Consider the following 18,002-nt stretch of genomic DNA (forward strand, 5'->3'; position numbering starts at 1 on the left):
CTTGGCTGCAGAGGGGCAGTTGCTGCGTGCGTGGTTTTGGTGCTGTGTTACCTCTGGGGCCAGTTAGCTCCCGGACCTTCCTCTTCGCAGCTCAGCATGTGGTCGGGAGCTGCTTGCTGTCCCGACATGTCCGCAAGGGAAGCTTTGGCACTAAATGGCGTGCCCTGTAGCGTAGCTCAGCAGGTTCGTACCACGCACGCTGCGCAGGCACGGGCCCAAGTCAGCACCTTGAGGCAGAGAGAGGAATCGCCCACTTCTCTCGCTCCGTCTTGGCTTTGGAGGGCAGTTACGGTGTGGTATGGCTGGGCTGTGTGTGCACATGCAAAGGCCCCATGCATCTGCACGTGCATGTGTGTGTCAGGATCAGGCTGGTGCTAAGCCCAGGAGGAAGCCTGTAATCCATGTTAAATCTGGTACCCGATCTGATTCACCCTGATTCTAATTCCTGGGGTCAAATTCTACGCGACTGATTCATGCCTGGTGCATGCCTGGTGAATGCAGTAAACTGGGAGCTCAGTCCTGCCTTGAATGGCCCTTAAAAAGCTTTTCTATACCAGGTAAAGCTCTGCTCAACCCTCTCGCTGCAGGCAAAGGGCCATGCATCCTGCAGTATGTGGGAACAAAGCATCCTCAGCATCGCGGAGAGCTGCTCCCAATCCTAGCACAAGCAGCGCTGTTTTGCCTTTTCTCCCATTTCTGCCAAACCTCTCTCCTCCCTCGCTGTCCTCACGTAACGTGGAAGCCTGCCACAGGCTGAGCTGGTGGCTGGTGGGTGGTTTTGGGGTTGCTGGTGGGTGTCGGGAGGAGCCTGGCTGGGTGCTGGAGGTTTCTGTGAGCAGCCGGCATGGCCCTGGGTAGCCCCAGCTCCACGCAGCGCTGGGGCTGATCATCCCTCCCCTCCCACATACCTGGAGAGGCTCACTTGGGTGAGATCACTCAGTGATGACAATAATAATTAGATGTAAAATTTATTGATTATGGCGATACATGACACAGACCTGCCACACCCTCTGCTGCCATCAGCACCCAGGGCTTGGCTCCCCATCGGGTCCAAGGCTGCAGTCTTGCCCTTTGTTCTTACTGTAAAACCTGATACCAGGCCCTTAGCTGGGAAAGGACTAGAGGAAAAGGGGCTTTGCACCTTCCTTTGGCTTTCATTTGGAAGTCATCAGGTTTGTTATATTTAGGTTAAAAGGTGAGCGCTGGAAAGTTTTCATGAGGCAGATGTTCTGCTGGTCAAGGTATAAATACCGTGATAAAATACGGGGCCAGTGTGGCAGCAGGCAGCTGGGAAGTACTGGAGCCCAAGTCAGGGGAAGGGATTTTCTGTTTTATGGTCCTAGGACAAAGCACTTACATCCCCCTGAGAGCCGAAATGGCCCCTCTGGAGGCAAAGGTTATCATTTAATCTTCATGATTATAGCTGTAATAAAATACTCATAACGAATTAATCATTTGAATATTATTTACTTTTGTTTTTCAGCTGTGACTCATCCATGGGGAGATCCTTCCCCTCCCTGGCTTTACCCCCTTGCCTTTGGTGACTCTTTTCTGCTTCTCAGCCTTTCATAAAACCGTTTGGGCGTTTGCAGGCTGAGCTGCAACTTCCATTTTTGTGCACTGAGCACGTAAAATGCCTGCAGGTCCACGCGGGAAACATCCCTGCTGCGGATGGCCCCAGTGCTCGGCCAGGAGAAGCTGCCTCTGGTGGTACAAACCACCCTCTGTAGCAGGAGAGCAGTGTGCACCAAATCTGCTGGAGTTTTTGCAATCTAACGTGCCGAAGATTCAAATAAATATTGACAACCGCTTGTCTGCTAAGGCGTAGCTATGTGCTCAGGGAGCGGAGGGAGGCAATATGGGTTTTATTCCTGCCTCTCCCACGGACTTCCTGTCTGCAGGACAGTTTATCTCTCAATACTGCATACAGCTCCATGTTATTCTTTGTTGTTTTTCTTCCTTAGGAGCCTGTATTAGGCAACAGATCTGTTTGGACAGCTTTGATTTTGCGAAAGATCTTGGAATTTGTAACTGGGGCCAGAGGCTGCAGAGCAGCTTTGTTCCCGCCTAGTCACTGGGGTGAAGATGGTTATTTGTATTGTGGTAGCTATTAAGACACCCAGTTGTCGTCCCTAATTAGGTTGTGCCAAGGGCTGTACAAACAAGGGTGATTGAGGATGGCTGTCATGTTGGAAGCTTCGTATTTTGGGAGAAGTCAGTCCTTAATCCTTCCTGACCGTGGAGACGGAGCATCAGTTGGTGTAAGCTGGCGTTGTGCTGCTGACTCTGCCCAAGCTGTGTCAGATGAGGCAAAATTTTGATAAGAGCATTTCTTCCTGATGACTGTGCAAGACCATTTCTCTCCTTCCCTGCTCCATTCGCTTTGCTCAGATTACAATGGCGTTATCCTTTAACCGAGGCATGGATCAGGCCCACAGCCTCCTGTAGCAATGCAGAGTACTGCTGCGCTGCTGATACCCGCTCTGAACGGCGTCTGTTAGTTTGCAATTGAGTTAATTAAACAGGAACACAGGAAGATCTCACGCCACGTGCAATCTCATCGCCACAGGCTGTAGCAAGCAGGGATAGCAGGGAGAAACGTCCCTCTCCAGCGGCTCAACGTGCTGGTCGAGGTGCAGCCTCCATGGGAAGGGTTAAACAGCTGACGGCTGGCTGGAGGCTGAAGAAGTACGGCCGGAGGAAGGACCACTATGTAATTACCCTGTATTTTTTGCTGGTCAGCGTGTATTCCTGGCTTGAGGTGGATGGATTCTGCTCTGCCCCGGCGTGCCCGCTCTGTGCCGGGTGTGTACCTGCAGAGGTCAGATCGGACCAGCTGTTAGCAGCTGGAACTGACCAACAGATGCAACAGGCCAGGCTCAAAATGTTGTCGTGTGTCATTCTGTGGGGACAAAACTTGGGTTTTCCGTTCTCTTCTGAGAGACACCATTTCCAGAAAAGCAGAGCCCAGCATTGGCAGGACTGGCAGTTTCACCTTGGCTCTGAGAATTGCAATATTTTTGTTTGTTTGTTTGTTTTCCTTGAGGCTTTAGGTGCAGGAGTGACTCTTGACTTTCATGTAAAAATTATCCATGTAATTATGATTATACATAATTATAGCTATATTTATAGTTATTCCTTCATGATTTCTTGTAATCATCAGATCTTGTAATTTGGGGGAGAGGGGAAAAAGCTTTAAATGCATGTAAAGGAGGCTGGAGAGGGGAGAGAGTCCATAGCTTGAATGCCTCCCCCACGCGTCAGGCACGGAGAGCTTTTGCTGATGCCTTCCCAGGCAGGATCCGTGCAGCCCGCCTGCATGGGCTGGGTGTGCTTGTTTGTCCAGGAGCTCGTGGCAACGGGCAGCAGTTCCCATAGCAGCCGCCGCAGCACAGGGTGTGAACGCTCCTTGTGCAAATGGGGCAGGAGGCACACGGGGCTCAAGCCGGGGGGCCGGGGAGCCCCATCGCTGTGCTGAGCAGGTGGAAAATAAAGCAGGGAGGATCCAGTGACAGCAGCTCCTTTGGGGGTGCAAGGAGCTCCGCTGGCAGCTGGTTTTGTGCCGTTATCTAAAAACCTCTGGTTTAGACCGGTGCCTTTTGTGCGTTTCAGGTAGCAGGACTGGCACGGCCTGTTCCGGGCTCGAGGAGCTGCTTCCCAGCAGTGGATTACGTGGCCAGCAGCAGGCAGCGCTCCAGGAGCAGCGAGGGGCCGAGCCGAGGGCTTCCCAGCCAGGCAGGGTGAGGAGGAACGGTGAGGTGGTGAGGTGCAGCTCCTGGAGGCAGGGCAGGAGCTTGCTGGAAGCCTCGTTGTTAACACAGAGCTGGCTCTGTCCCCCTGGGCAAGCAGCCTCCGGCTGTTCCTGCGGGTCCTGTGGTGCCCCCCTCAATACTAAGACTGCTCAGCGTCGTTGCAGGAAGGAGAGGTGTAGCTGTGTAGTTCAGGTGAGACCCATCACAGCAGCTTCCAGCTCTGATGGAGACGTGACTTTGCAGTGCGAATGGTGCCAGTGCATGACCTCTGCGATTTGCTGAGGGCATTGGAGCAGAGTGAGGCCACAGGAGTGGTTCAAGGTCTCCAGAAAAGCCACTTGATTATGAAGAGTCTGAGGATTCATTTTATCCAACATAAGGCCAAGAGGGTGGTGACTTAACATTAACAGGAAAATCCTACCAGGTTCAAGGGAGCTGTTCCAGTGCTTCGGAAGTGGGCAGTGGCAGAAAATTAAAGACATCAATTAAACAACCTCAAATTAGGCACAATGCACTGAGTTATAGCAGGAGGGTTCCTGCTGCAGGGTAATGAACTGTACCAAGGTACCAGCCTCTGTAACAAATGAATCCTTCAAATCACCAGCCGTCGCCTTTTGGAAAAGTTGCTTTCAAGCTAGCAGGTGGATGAGCTGTGGCGTTAGTGAGCTTTATCACCTGAGTGACACAGGAAGTACAAATCTAATCCTTCGGGTTCAATAAGCACCTTGTCTTGACATGACTCGTGTCTGGGCATCTGTACATCACATACAGTGCCTGCAGTTGGGGCAGTAAGAGAACAAGCTCCCTCTGGAGCAATCTCTCGATATTCCTATGAGTTGTTGATGACCTGGAGACTTTTATCACTGATGCTACTCTAGGAGCCAGCTCCTGAAAGGGGGAGCTGTGACTGCAGCATGGGGGAGATCTTCAGCGTGGCAGCTTTATTGGCATTGCATTTGGGTGTTGTTATCGAGAATAACAGCTTGACAGTGTCGTTCTCTGATGGCACCATGAGTGCCTTGTCATTCTCTTCTGATACCCCAGTCATCAGACCACCAAAACACTGCTGGTCGTTAAGACACTAACTAATTTATGACTCAGTGCTGAAGCACTTTGGAGCAGTAATCACAAACTAGGACTGCGCTGTGCAAACACAAAACCTAAGGGCACTCCCTGCTCCAGAAAGCTTTCAAACCAAACATTGCAATCTAAGCACACAGCAAGAGATAGCCCACGGATATCGACTGAGGGTGAGGAAACAACAGACAGACACTGAGCGGCATAATAACGTGTTCTTAAAACAATTTTACTCATTTGTAAGGACTTCTTCCTCTTCCTTTAGGATGTGGCCACATTTGATTCCCCCCACGCCCCCTTTCAGGGCTGGAATTTTAAGCTCGGTACGCTTAACGAAGGATTTTCGGAGGGTTTTGTCACTTGTGACTCTGGTGAGCTTTGTGAGCGCTGGTGCACAGCAACAGGGTGTTCCTGGCTTGGGTGTGCAGGGGCTGGCTTGTTGTCACACCAAGCAGAACAGTCACAGTGTCAAAGCATTCACTTCCCCAAAAGGGTGTTTAACCGGTCCATACAGTGTCTTCAGTGTTACCCAACCAGAATCCCCAGGGGTCATTCGAATGGGCTTGGAAGCATTTACTGGTCCCTGTGGTTGTGAAAGAATGCGGTGTTGTCATGGCATCTCAGCAACACAAAGAAACTCTGCCTGTGACAGCCAGGATCACAGGATCCTGCTTTGACTTAACCTGGCTTGAAACTGGATTTAAACGGGGAACGTTCGCATTGCAAGTTGGGTTGTGATAAGGAGGGGGGATCTAAACGGGCTAGCTGCAGAGCTGGGAGCTGGGGAGTGTACACAAGCGTGGTACGTGAGGCTTTCCTGCTTCACTTGTGCACTGCCTGGGCTGCAAATGGTACAGAACAGAGAGCTTGAACTTCGAATGGAACATAGACTCATCCTCGTCTAAAACCAGTAGTGTTGCACGGTGGTAATTACGATTAGAAAAAAATGACTTTTCATGGATCTGGCCGTTGATAGCACAAAGCAGGGTGAAGTTCAGCTCTCTTACTGCTGAACGGGTGTTTCCTTTGAGGCTGCTGGGAACAGCTTTGCCTTTATGATAGGTTATCTGACAGCAGGGTTGTATTTTACCTGGCTGGATTGCTTTCTGGTTTGCATGTCGTGTTGTGCAAAAGTCCTGTCTGCTGATGTAGGGGAGTTGAGGCTGGAAAGCAGCCTGATAAAATCCAGCAGCTAGAATTTGCCTTGGTGGGAGTTGTTCTTGCCTAACTGTAGAACTCTTAAATGGTACTTTCGGATTCAATTCCCGTCCTCTCAAGACAACCCAGAGGAGTTGCAGGAAAGCAGCCTGTCTCTGTGAACTCAGAAGTACCTTGAGCCAAGTAACATAGCTGGAGACCTCTGCCTTGTTGCTGTCTGCATACGGATGAAATGAACCATAGCTGGCCTGCAGCAGCTATCAGGTCAAGTATAGCTGGGTATGTGTAACGTGGAAGTTTGCTTTACGCTCAGTGAATCTTTTTTTTGATGATGGAAGCTGAGCCAACTTTCAGGGCAGGGAGGAATCTTGCCTCATATGTCTCTGTCGGGCTCAGTCTCCCCCTTTCCCTTTACGAAAAGGAAATTCTCTGTTTCAAAGCTGGGATCTCCATTCAATTTCTATTCTCCCCGCAAAGAAGGAAGTACATAGTTTGAATGGGCTGTGGCCAGAAAATATAGCCAGCACTATCTTACTGTCCTGATGAGAGGAAGATCTGAAGGGTGACACATTCAGGCTAGCCTTTGAAATCTCCCGGAGGATTTATGACCTGATAGCAAAGAGATCTATCCCGTCAAGGCTATTAAAAATGCATAAAGCCTGTAAAACCGTTTTTTTATGTCTCTGCTGCTTCTGCATAGCAACGCTGAAGTTAAAGCAGAAATCTCTCCTTTTGAGTCTGGACTGGCACGTTGGGCATTTCCGCACGCAGGGTGCAACCCACTTAAACCACCTTTATTTTAGAGCTAGCAGGAGAGAGACGATGAAAATGTGTCCAGGGTCAGCTGCGGCATCTCTCTCCTGCTACCGCATTTTCCTGCACGGAGCAGACTCGCTGGGTGCTGCTGGCAGAGTATGGTGTGTGTGTGTGTGTGTGTGTCCGAGGCTGCAGCTGGCTTTGGTTGATATTAAACTCAGCTGCACCTTATCTCCTTCCTGCTGTTGCATAGGGGGAGCTGCCTGCTCCGTGGTAGAGTCAAAAAATCAATGTACATTCCCACTTTTCTCATTTCAGCATCCCTTTATGCAAGGAGGGAGGAACAGAGAAGCCTTGAGGACGTGGGGATTGGACCTGTCCTGTTCTAATTCTCTGCCCAGGTCGCTCGGAAGAGCCCGTGCTTCCTGTCCCTTGGCTGCACATGTGGCAGAGGCAAAGGGAGGCACGGAACAAAGCCAGGTCTGAGCGCCGGGATACGGCGCCAGGTGTGTCCTGTCCCCCTTCCCTGGCCCTTCCCTTCGAGTTCAGCAGGTTGACGGAGGGTGGGAAGGCTGCCAGGCACACCCAGCTCGGAAGGCAGTAAAACGATCCCTCTTTTGCCCTCGAGCCAAGCCCAGCTCTTCTAACGGATAAAAGGAGAAGCGAGTCAGGAGAGCTCACTTGCCTCCCTGGTCTCCAGTACAGCTTTCCTGAGCTTTTGAAGGGTGGGGGATACTGAAGGCACCCTCTGAGCAGCCATGTCCCGGTCTGTGAGTTTCAGCTCTCGCTCTGTGGCAGTCCCAGGGGTCAGCCAAATGCGGGTCAGCACCGTCTCCTCCACCCGTGGAGGAGTGGGTGCCGGCTTTGGCAGCTCCAGCCTCTACAACCTCGGCTCCACCAACAAGCGGATCTCCCTTGGAGGTGGCAGCTCCTACAGCGTTCGGTCTGGATATGGCTACGGTGGCATGGGATTTGGTGGGGGAGTCCCCGGGGGCATTCAGGAGGTCACCATTAACCAGAGCCTCCTGACACCCCTCAACCTGGAGATCGACCCCAATATCCAGCGGGTGCGGAAGGAGGAGAAGGAGCAGATCAAGACACTCAACAACAGGTTCGCCTCCTTCATCGACAAGGTGAGGTGTCGGAAAGACTGAGCGCTCTGGGGATGCTGCTTAAAAGTAGGCCTTAGCCAAAGCTCGCTTAGCTTGTGGGGGGGGTTCACAAAATGGCTTGGGGTCACATCTTCAGCACCATGGTGTGATTTGCCTGTTACAATCCAATAACTTACTAAAGCCCTGCTTTCATTGCTGTCAGCAATGGATTTTGCCCTGCTTAGGCCAGCTTTATGCCTCCTTTACATGGCCCATAAAATGGGTGCAGGCTTTAAAGATCAATCTGCACCCGAGCCAATCTGCACACCACCAAATTCAGGAGGAGGGGGCCTCCTGGAGAGGAGCTGACTCAGTGGAACAGACCTTGATGGGCTTACTGTGTTTGTTTGAACTGCCCTGTACCCCTGCAGCTTTGCTATCTCCCACCAATTGATTGTATGTCCTGTGTTGTAAAGTTCGGCTCAGGCATCCTCAAAATGTTAGGAATCCAGACCTGGAGTTTGGTAATTGGCTGACTTTGAGGTTTCTGGACGGCTTCTTTCATGTGTCAGGCAAGCAGAATCTGCTTATCTTTAATTCAAACAAAGTCTTAATGTCATAAGGCAAGCCCCAGAGCAGCAATGCTCCCTCTGGTTTTTATCACCCTTCATAATTCAGGTGCTTCCTGTGAGCATTGTGAATTCTTCAGATACCATCCACAGCCCATCCTCACCCCAAGATCCAAACTCAGCATTGTCAGCTCTCCCCTTCCTCATGCTTTTACAAATGACCTCTTGGTTGCTTTTCAGGTCCGGTTCCTGGAGCAGCAAAACAAAATGCTGGAGACCAAATGGAGCCTTCTCCAGGACCAAAAGACTGCCCGGAGTAACATCGCTCCCATGTTTGAGGCATACATCAACAACCTGAGACGTCAGCTGGATGGGTTGTTGAATGACAAAGGGCGTTTGGAGGGCGAACTGAAGAACATGCAGGATCTTGTTGAGGATTTCAAGGCCAAGTAATGTATAATTTAACCTTCTAACGGTACAGTTGAAATTGACAACAGCTAACAGGTTGTTTGGGAGATTGGCAGAGATGTCCCCAGTTTTTCTGCTAGGGAGGAAGTTTTGTATTGTTTTGTTTCAACCATGAGCTAGGTGTCTAGTCCAGGAAAGCTGCCTGGATTGCTTGGTGTCCCTGGCACCTTGTTCCCACATGGCCTCAGTGGCTCCATCCTCTTGACTCTGCCTGGAGCCTCCTCAGGGATGGCTTCATACTTTTGGGTTGGACAGGCTTGTTTGGGTCTGTAGGAACCCCATCAGAGCTCTGCAGTTTGGCAGGCAGTAGGTGAACTACTGCTTGTTCTGTAGGGAGGTAATGGAGCAAGTGACTTGCAATTTTTAAGCAATTTTTCTGTCCAAATGCTGTCTGGGAGGAGTCCCATGAAGAAAGTAGCCTTTGTCCCAGCCTGCGCCCAACCCAGCTATACAGGGGAATGCCTTTTAAAAAAAAAAAAAAAAAAAGAAAGAAAAGAGGGAGCTGGCAAACTGGATCAAGCAGGAACTGAAAAAGCATACAGATCTGATAATCCCCAGGGTGTGTTTAGGGAAAGTCAATACCCAGTAATTCCCAAGGAGGTGCACGGGAATTACGTTTTCCCCCAGCCCTGCTCAGTTACTTCTGTTCTGTGCTCATCCACAGTTGCACCTTGCTTCTCCGCAAGGCAACAGCAAGGAGCTGGTTTGTACCCAGAGATGTTGTAGCCCTGATTTTAATTGTGTGTCACATGAATATAAAGTGCACAGGTGCATATTCATCCTTCCAGCTTGGGGGTCCCTGCTGGGAAGCTAAACCCTGTAGGGGAAGGGGAGCAGGAGTTAGGAGTGTAAGATGCTAGTGCTGCAACAGGAGCGAGGACTTAGTAACTGAAGTTCATAACCTGCTCCTCCCCGTTTATATGAAGAAAATTTCAACTTCTAAGTCAAAATACCTAAAACGTAACTAGCCCTGTATGTATCTATCACCTCATTTTCCTACATCCAATTTACAGAGCAATTCACCATTTGTGTCTGGGGTAGGGGCGGAGATTTATATGCACAAGGTTCCAGGGGATGAGATTCGGTCCCTTATTTGCCCACTGCCCTGACTAAGGGTGTGGTTCAAAGTAAGCAGGGGTAGGAATGGGCTGGATCTGTGCTGTCTGGCTCGGTGCAGGGCGCGCCAAGGTGTGATAGGGTGCTGGGCTTCCCTTGGGAGTTAATGGAGAACCTTGAATGATTTGTTGGTGATTCATTGACCAGTTTAGTGGAGTTCGCCCTGGAAATGGAACTCGACAAACCATCCTAGAAAAATTCATGTGGTAGGGTTTCTTCTGTTTTGTTTTAAACCAATTTCTGATCATCTCTGCTGGAGGCTAGGCTCTGATTCTCTTCCATTTTGCACTGCAGGCTGTGCACACACAACACATGCATGTAACGACCATGCCATGTATTAGTTTGCAATAGCAACGGATGCAGTTCATTGACCTTGAAAAGGGATAACGCCCGTTTATACCAGTGTGGATGGGCAGGCTTCCAGTGCAGAGCAGAAGGGGAGTTACATAAAGACTCTCAAAACTGAAATAGCTCATGCTTTGGAAGGCAAATTACAGTGTTAGCCATACAATGACTGTGTAAATAAACAGAGCAGTGTTCTTACTTTGCCAACAGCAACTCCAAAACAGCTGGTGAAAGCGGTTCCTGCTCTGTTCCTTTGGATGGCTTAGAGAATCCATACAGCAGGTTCTTGCTGTTTGGTTCAGCAGGTTGGCTGTATGCAGAATGCTGAAAAGCAGGCTCTGAGATCCAGGCTTGTAAGTGGTACAAGTCAGTGGAGCATGGCTTATATCTGCTGAGGATCTAGCTCATTACAGGTGAAGCCAAACACCTAAAGAAGTGATGGTGCCGGTATTGGAAGTTTGTGGGGCTTTAAAGCATAGCCACTCTGTGCAGTACAAGAATAATTGCACTTAGGTCTTACACGTGATCGACACCTGCAGCATATTCTCAGGTGTCTGGAATAAGGAAGTGCAGAGTGAATGTAGCTTTAAAAACCTCTTCATCAGCACAGAGGAATTTGTTCATCTGCTTGCATCTCTTCTGCATTTGTATGTGCTCTGTCAATGGTCAAGTGAAAAAACTGAGAGCCTCAGGACACAGACTACAACCCCACAGGCAGGACATCGCTGGGCTGTCTGTGAGTGAGAATAATGAGCAGAAATCTATCATCCTAAGCATAGTGAATTTTAATGAATGTGGGAGAACTTGGTGAGAAATTCTTTCCAGCTTAGCAGTAACGGTGCTGGGGACCACAGCAGTTTTCAGGCATCAGCTTATTCAAACAGTACCATAAAGCTGTGGCAGACAGCTGGCACCGCCTGTGCGAAAAATACACGTGCCTCAGTGGTGCAGCAAACCTCTGCCCATGGTTGGCTTGCTTGGGGTAGTCATAGACTGATGAGGTGGTTCACAAATGGGGAGAGAGAGAAAGGAATTGGGGTAATGCTTCACTGTGACTCAGGCTCTAACTTAACAACAATCCCGTTTCTTCTGGCAGATACGAAGATGAAATCAACAAGCGCACAGCAGCAGAGAATGAGTTTGTGGTGCTCAAGAAGGTGCGTGCCATGGGTATTAGCTGGGCCCGATCAAATATGTTTGCAGCCCTTCTCCCTGTCTTGTCCCACAATCACTTTTGCTACGGCTCTGCCTGGAGACCCACAGGTGAAGAACTGTAGATCTCATTTCTGCCTCAGTGTGGGCACCAAGGTCCCTATAGGAACCTAGGAAGGAGTGCCAGATTTTACCGATCTCACGAATGATGGCTGAATCTTTGGGGATGTGATGTCTTTTCCTAAGGCCTCTATTCTTTTAAAATTCCCAAAGTCAGAGGGATCCTGAGGCTTTCACAGTCTGTGTTGTCCAAACTGACAGTGGGCACATGGCTGCTATTGAAGGCACCAAAGGTTGGGTGGACTTAGTCATCAAAGCTACAGCAATCTCAGAGGATTATCACTCTTTTTTTAAGGATGTGGATGCCGCCTACATGAACAAAGTGGAGCTGGAGGCCAAGGTGGATGCACTGACGGATGAGATTAACTTCCTGAGATCTCTTTATGAAGCGGTAAGGTCCCTTCTGCTTCTTGTGGGTGCTGCAATGTAGTACTGCAAGTAGATGAAGAACTGTGGATGGTGACTGGGAAAATTATTATGCTGTTTCTAGAGATGAGAATGGTGATGGAGAGATTGAGTCTTCCCTTCCCTAAGCAAAAACAAGTCTGCAAGTACAGGTTCTGTGAATTCTCACAGTAGCTTTTCCCTGTCTGTGATATGAGATGGATTTATTGCAAAGATGGCTGGGACATATATCTTTTTTGAATGCAGTTAGTATGAAAACAAGCAAAAGAATGCATTATACCCAATGCTGTAGTGCTGGTGTGTGTTTGTGTGTTTCTGTGCTGTCTGAGAGAGAGAGAGGAAAGCTCCTTGTCCCAGGCCTCCTTATCTTCTGATACCTTCTATTTACAAGATACGACACTGATGCAACTATGCACATTGCACCCTTGTGTGATATGGTGGAAGTGGGGCCCTGCTTTGTGGTGAAGCTGATGTTCAAACTTCTCAGACTAGCATTTCATGCTGAGGTCTTATCTCAGGAAAGTAGTAAACTAACCTTGCTCTTAAGCTGTAGGTGATAAGCAGAGGCATTTCTGCTGCTGTTTGTTACTTTGTGCTTTTCAAGGTTGATGTGATTCAGACAATTTACTTTTAATTAGTGATCATTTTGACGAATTTTATCTGCCTCCCTTTTCCTTTCCTTCTGATATTCTCTCTTCAATTGGCTACCAAAAGAGAGGCCCTTAAAAGTCAGTGATTAATAGTATGTTTTTAATGCAACTGGCAGGAACTTCGTGAGCTGCAGTCCCAGATCTCTGACACATCTGTGGTGCTGTCCATGGATAACAGTCGAAACCTGGACCTGGACAGCATCATTGCAGAGGTCAAAGCACAATATGAGGATATTGCCAACAGGAGTCGGGCAGAGGCTGAGTCCTGGTACCAGAGCAAGGTGAGTTATGGGAGAGGGCGGTAACAGCTTCTGTTACTACATCTGTCCTGGTTGTGATGAGTGGGGGGAGATGTAGTAACATCTAACGGGCTGCCTGCCTGACTCCATCCTTTCTTGTGCTGCTGTTTTGTGTCACAGTATGAGGCACTGCAGGTCACTGCTGGGAAACACGGAGATGACCTGCGCAACACGAAGAATGAGATCTCAGAGATAAACCGCATGATCCAGAGGCTGCAGGGTGAAATTGAAAATGCGAAGGCCCAGGTGAGGAGCTGCCTTTGTTTTCCTGCTGCAGAGCAGCGGATTTAGCAGCAACAGGCTTACCGGGAGCAGGGCTTGTAACACAGCATCTGCTAGAAACAGTTTGCAGATAGTTGCAACGATCGCACTGAAAGATGTCAGTTCTGCAGGAGGGAGAAACTGTGTCATGAGTTAAGTAATGCTGAGAGGGAGCTGAACTATAGGGGAGAATAAGTCTGCAAAGGGACCCGTGAGCACAGGAGGGGAGTGATGCAGAGCCCTTTCCAAAGGGTAAGGCTGAATGTAGCAACCCTCCCAGCCACGCACAGTCCTTGTGCCTTCTCGCTGCTGGGATCTTTGTCCACTCCCTTTCTGCAGTAGGGAACACCATGTTTGGGCACACAAAAGAATTTTTCAGCTGTATAGGAGTTCTGTTTGCTTTCTCCAGGGGTGGTTATCACTTTATCAAAATGCCTGGTGAAAGCCAGACCAGTGAGTGGTTCAAACCATGTTCGGGGCTGAATACAGGCTGCAAATAACCAGAGTGCACAAGCTGGAGATAAGCCATTGTGATTCATCCATTTGTGTTTATTTGGTTTCAGGGCAGGGATGTTTCAGCACACATTTACAAGTAAAGAGCTGACCCAGTGCAGCTCTCTTAATAATGAATGAGAGTGTAAAGCACATGTTCATTGTGAGCCCTTCCTGCCAAACATGGAGCTTTCTGGAGGTACAGGGGGCACTGCTGAGGGTGCATTAGGCTGCCAGCTTGATGTGGCCCCACAGGGATGCTTTTGGGGTATGTGTGTTGTTTGTTAACTGCAGGTCTGCTCGAGTCCATGCTTGCCTCACATCAAAGCTTGCTGGAGACCAACTGGCTGTGAACAAGCTCTGGGGCATAACAGGAGAGAAAATCTGAGTTTGCATTAACCCCAAGTGTTGTGCAATTGTGTGCAGTGTGGGTGGGCTGAGAAAGCGAGGGTCACCTGAAAGTCTTATGAAAATGTAGCCAGTGGAGAGAGAAACAGGGTCAGATGAATTGCCTTTTAGAAGAACATTTATTGGAACAAGGTGAGCTTCCTTTGCAGGCTGATCTCCCGCCAGTGCCCCCCAAAAATGTGTAGGCATGAATTTCTTTGGGTCTAATTTGAACAGATGGCTCCAGTGCTCTTACAGTCACAGAGGTGGGCGGGTGTGTAGGTGCCAGAAGTCCATGGGTGGTAGTGTCCTCTACCAAGGAGACAGGATGTCCACTGACATGCTCTTTGTCACTGCAGCGTGCCAAGCTGGAGGCTGCCATTGCTGAAGCTGAGGAGCGTGGTGAGATGGCTGTCAGAGATGCCAAGGCAAAGCTGGAGGAGCTTGAGGCAGCTCTGCAGAAGGCGAAGCAGGACATGGCCCGGCAGCTGCGCGAGTACCAGGAGCTGATGAACGTCAAGCTGGCCCTGGACATCGAGATCGCGACCTACAGGAAGCTGCTGGAGGGAGAAGAGAGCAGGTGAGTGCAGTCCGTGGATTTTACGTGATGAAGAGTCCAGCCTTTTGTATCATGATGACAACATGAGAGCCCAATTCCAGTTTCTGGAAGGAGATATGGAAGAGAAAACCTTGCATTTTAAACTGATTTTTGGTCCTGAAAGTGTTCTGGCTTGCCAAATTGGCAAGCTGTAGGGAAAAAATAATACTTTTGGTGAAAACATACAAAGAAATAAGACTTGTTTTCCATTGTACATTTGATGCTATGGCAGAAAATTTCCAAGTGGTTTAAATCCCCATGGAATTAGGAGAGAGCTTTTGTGCTCTTTCAGTCCCCCCCCAGGTGATAACAGAGCTTGTAAATGTAGAGCCAGAACAAAGCGCTGGATGGCACACTTATCTTGTCTGAATTATTTACAACAGCAGTAATAACTCATTGCCATTGTCTTCATCCTCAGCGCTGAGGCCCTGGGGGAACACTGAGTAATGCAGAGTCTAACCCATCCTCTTCCTTTTTGCCTTTGTGTTTTTCTGCTCCAACAGGTTGGCTGGTGATGGAGTTGGCAGCGTCAATATCTGTGAGTTGATTTTATAATTTGTAATAGTTACACATAGCCATATGCCTATAGAAAGTGCAGGGGGGACCAGCTGGGGCTGCATGCAGGAGCATGGTAGTGCCCTGCCTTAATTTCTGCAACCAAGTTAACCCCTTCTTAAATGGGAGCCCCCCAGGACAGAATTTGATAGTGGCAGATTTCAGCTTTAACTCATCTGCATAGCTGGTGAACGTGCCCACGGCCTCCCTGGTGCACCAAGAGATGAGCTGAATGTGTTTATGATCTGGGCTTCCCCATGCTACAAGAGGTCTTGAGCCAGCCTTTGCATGCCTCTAGGTTAGCACAGAGCTAAATGCTATGGCCAGACTGCAGCAAGGAAGCTGTATCCTGAGCTTCATGTTTTGCAGAAAGTCATAGAAAATTTTCATCTGCTTGCTGAAATTTAAAGATGCCCTTTGCATGAGGGTGCCAAAGTGGGTTTGGGGTTCTCTCATACTGACGTTTGGTTTGCTTCTCTCTGTGCCTCAGCTGTGGTCAGCTCCAGCGGTGGAGGTGGCTACGGCAGCTCCAGTGGATTTCTGGGAGGAGGAGTCAGAGGAGGCCTTAGCCTGGGAGCAGGCATGGGCAGTGGGGCGCTCGGCTTCTCCTCTGGGGGTGCTACCAAATCCTACACTGTCACCACAACCTCGTCCACCAGAAGCTTCAGGAAGTAACCACAGGAACGGAAATCGGCGGTTTCCCACTACACGGGAGGAGGGAAAACATAGAAAAGTTGTGTTGCCTTTTATAGGACAAATTGGCTGCAAAATTTCTGCAGTGATGAATGAATTGGAATAAGATATACCAGAGTACCTGACCCTGCCACATCACGCCTAAGGCTTGAACCTGCACTGTTGAACTCAGCAGGAACCATTCCACTGAGAGCAAGTTCAAGCCTGTAGGGTGAAATTTATCCAGGGAAGCAGGCAGGGTAATGCTTTTTGTTACTTGTGTGTATGGTACCCCCTGCTCAGGGCTGGATTTCACCCTTTGAAGGGCAAAGCAATCATTTGAGCAGCAAGCTTTTCCACATTTCTGCTGTGGTTTTACAAAAGAGACCAGAAGATTATCTCCCTCTGAATATGATTTGGAAGACTTTATTCCCTTGGGCTCCTCAGAAAATGCCAACCCTTGTTGAGATTTCAGCCTGGGATTGTTTTCTTAAAATATACCAGGAAGAAAACAGTTGAAACTGTTTTGGGTTTCTCCTTATATTTTGGCGTAATTGGCTCAGAAATGGAATTCAGCAATTCTTATCTGAATGAAGCTAATTTCTTACCGAAGGCAATGCAGACATTAACTTTCAGCCTTCATGTAACAAAATAACTCATAAACGAGCTCCCCTACACATTTCATCTCCCTAAAAGAAACCCAGAGCTTAAGGGGTATGAAATTGCTTGAAATTTATAATTAGCATACTAAAATGGGGGATAATACTCCCCATTCTTGGGTGCCTCTGTTTACTACCCGATATTTCAAAGCAAAACTAGTGATATGTGGTGTCTCTACTACAGCTAGGGAAAAAACGTTTTGTTGATGTATCATTACAATGACTATTTGTTCCTGCCAAAATGTGTCTTCAACATAAACGTGCCAGATAAATAGGTTGTTACTGCAGTAGGAAGAATTTTTAAATAAATAAGTCAAAGAAACTGTTGTATTGCATGCTCTGCCATGTCCTAGCAGCGTATCTTTGGTTGACATTTTATGCCTTTGTGGTCTGGGAGTTTGTCATGAGGTCGTTAATAAAGTTTCCCTATTGCATGCTTCTTCAGTCCCAGCTGAGTTCCTCCTGTGTGCTGCCCTGGATGCTCAGGAGCTTGGATAAACCTCCAATGTTCTCACCTTCCTCCTGTCTCCAGAGCCTGCTCCTAGCCATGTCCCTTGGAGCAGCGCCACACTGTGGTCAGGATCAGCATTTAGGGTTTGTTGCCTGCTAGCTTTCACTCCTGGGTAAATTTCATTTGTCTGTGTTGCACCGAGTCCGGGCGTTAGGATGATGGGACTGGTTTTGTTCGAGCAGTTGGGCCCTGCTCCGAGCTGAGCCTAGCTGGGACCGTGCCCTTCCTGAGCACCATTTGCTCAGTGGAGCGGAGCTAAACATTGGAAGGGATGCTTCACTTGCAGGCAGCCAAAGCTCGGAGAAGTGAATCTGGATGTGATTGCTGCCTGAGGTCAACTCCTTCCTGCTCTGCTCCTTTTGGGCAGCATGGGTGAGAAGCAGTCACCTCAGGGTGGCTTGTGCTTACCCCCACCCCTCTCGCAGGGCCACGGTGCAGATGTGGGGCGAGCGCTTGTTGTAGCTGCTGTTGCTGAAGGTATCACCCCAGTGGGAAGAGGACCAGGCAGAGATTTTGTAGTCACTGGGAAAAACTTTCCTCCAGTGTGAGGATGGCTGTGAGACTGCTAAGGCCTGTAGGATGCTTTGCCTGGGACAGACCCGGGCACTACCCCTGCCCCAGTGCCCAGCAAAGCTCTGCACCTTGTGCGGTGCTCAGCCTGCGTCTGGTTTTACTACACACGTGGCACTAAGAGCAGGGAGGGAGGAATCTGGTGTGCCCAGCAGAGCCGTGCTATCAGCAGCCCGGCACACCCAGCTCACGGCTTTTATGTTGCAGCCAAAAAAGCAAAAGAAAATAAAATCCCCTGAAGTTAATTGAAACAAAGAGCTCAAAGAAAGACGTTTCCCTGATGTTTTTGGGAGGAGATGACACTGTGTGCTGCCTTTTGCAAGGCTCTGTGATACTTAG

General features: G+C 49.1%; 1 protein-coding gene across 3 annotated transcripts in view; it reads left to right on the forward strand.

Annotated features, from left to right (window-relative positions):
* Nucleotides 1-17,021, forward strand: part of LOC118260641 (keratin, type II cytoskeletal cochleal) — a 27,432-nt gene extending 10,411 nt beyond the window's left edge. The window contains exons 1-10 of one of the 3 annotated variants that reach the window (XM_035571038.2): nt 5,516-6,266; nt 7,062-7,876; nt 8,644-8,852; nt 11,429-11,489; nt 11,900-11,995; nt 12,776-12,940; nt 13,079-13,204; nt 14,458-14,678; nt 15,200-15,234; nt 15,742-17,021. In XM_035571038.2, the coding sequence (XP_035426931.1) occupies nt 7,502-7,876; nt 8,644-8,852; nt 11,429-11,489; nt 11,900-11,995; nt 12,776-12,940; nt 13,079-13,204; nt 14,458-14,678; nt 15,200-15,234; nt 15,742-15,926 (1,473 nt within the window). In that variant the 5' untranslated portion in view covers nt 5,516-6,266; nt 7,062-7,501 and the 3' untranslated portion in view covers nt 15,927-17,021. Of the gene's footprint in view, nt 1-5,515; nt 6,267-7,061; nt 7,877-8,643; nt 8,853-11,428; nt 11,490-11,899; nt 11,996-12,775; nt 12,941-13,078; nt 13,205-14,457; nt 14,679-15,199; nt 15,235-15,741 lie in introns of those variants that run through there. The other 2 variants (XM_035571037.2, XM_050715994.1) reach the window with 2 other exon arrangements.
* The last annotated feature ends 981 nt before the right edge of the window (nt 17,022-18,002 follow it).

The sequence above is a fragment of the Cygnus atratus genome, chromosome 29, assembly GCF_013377495.2.
Source record: "Cygnus atratus isolate AKBS03 ecotype Queensland, Australia chromosome 29, CAtr_DNAZoo_HiC_assembly, whole genome shotgun sequence".
NCBI lineage: Eukaryota > Metazoa > Chordata > Aves > Anseriformes > Anatidae > Cygnus > Cygnus atratus.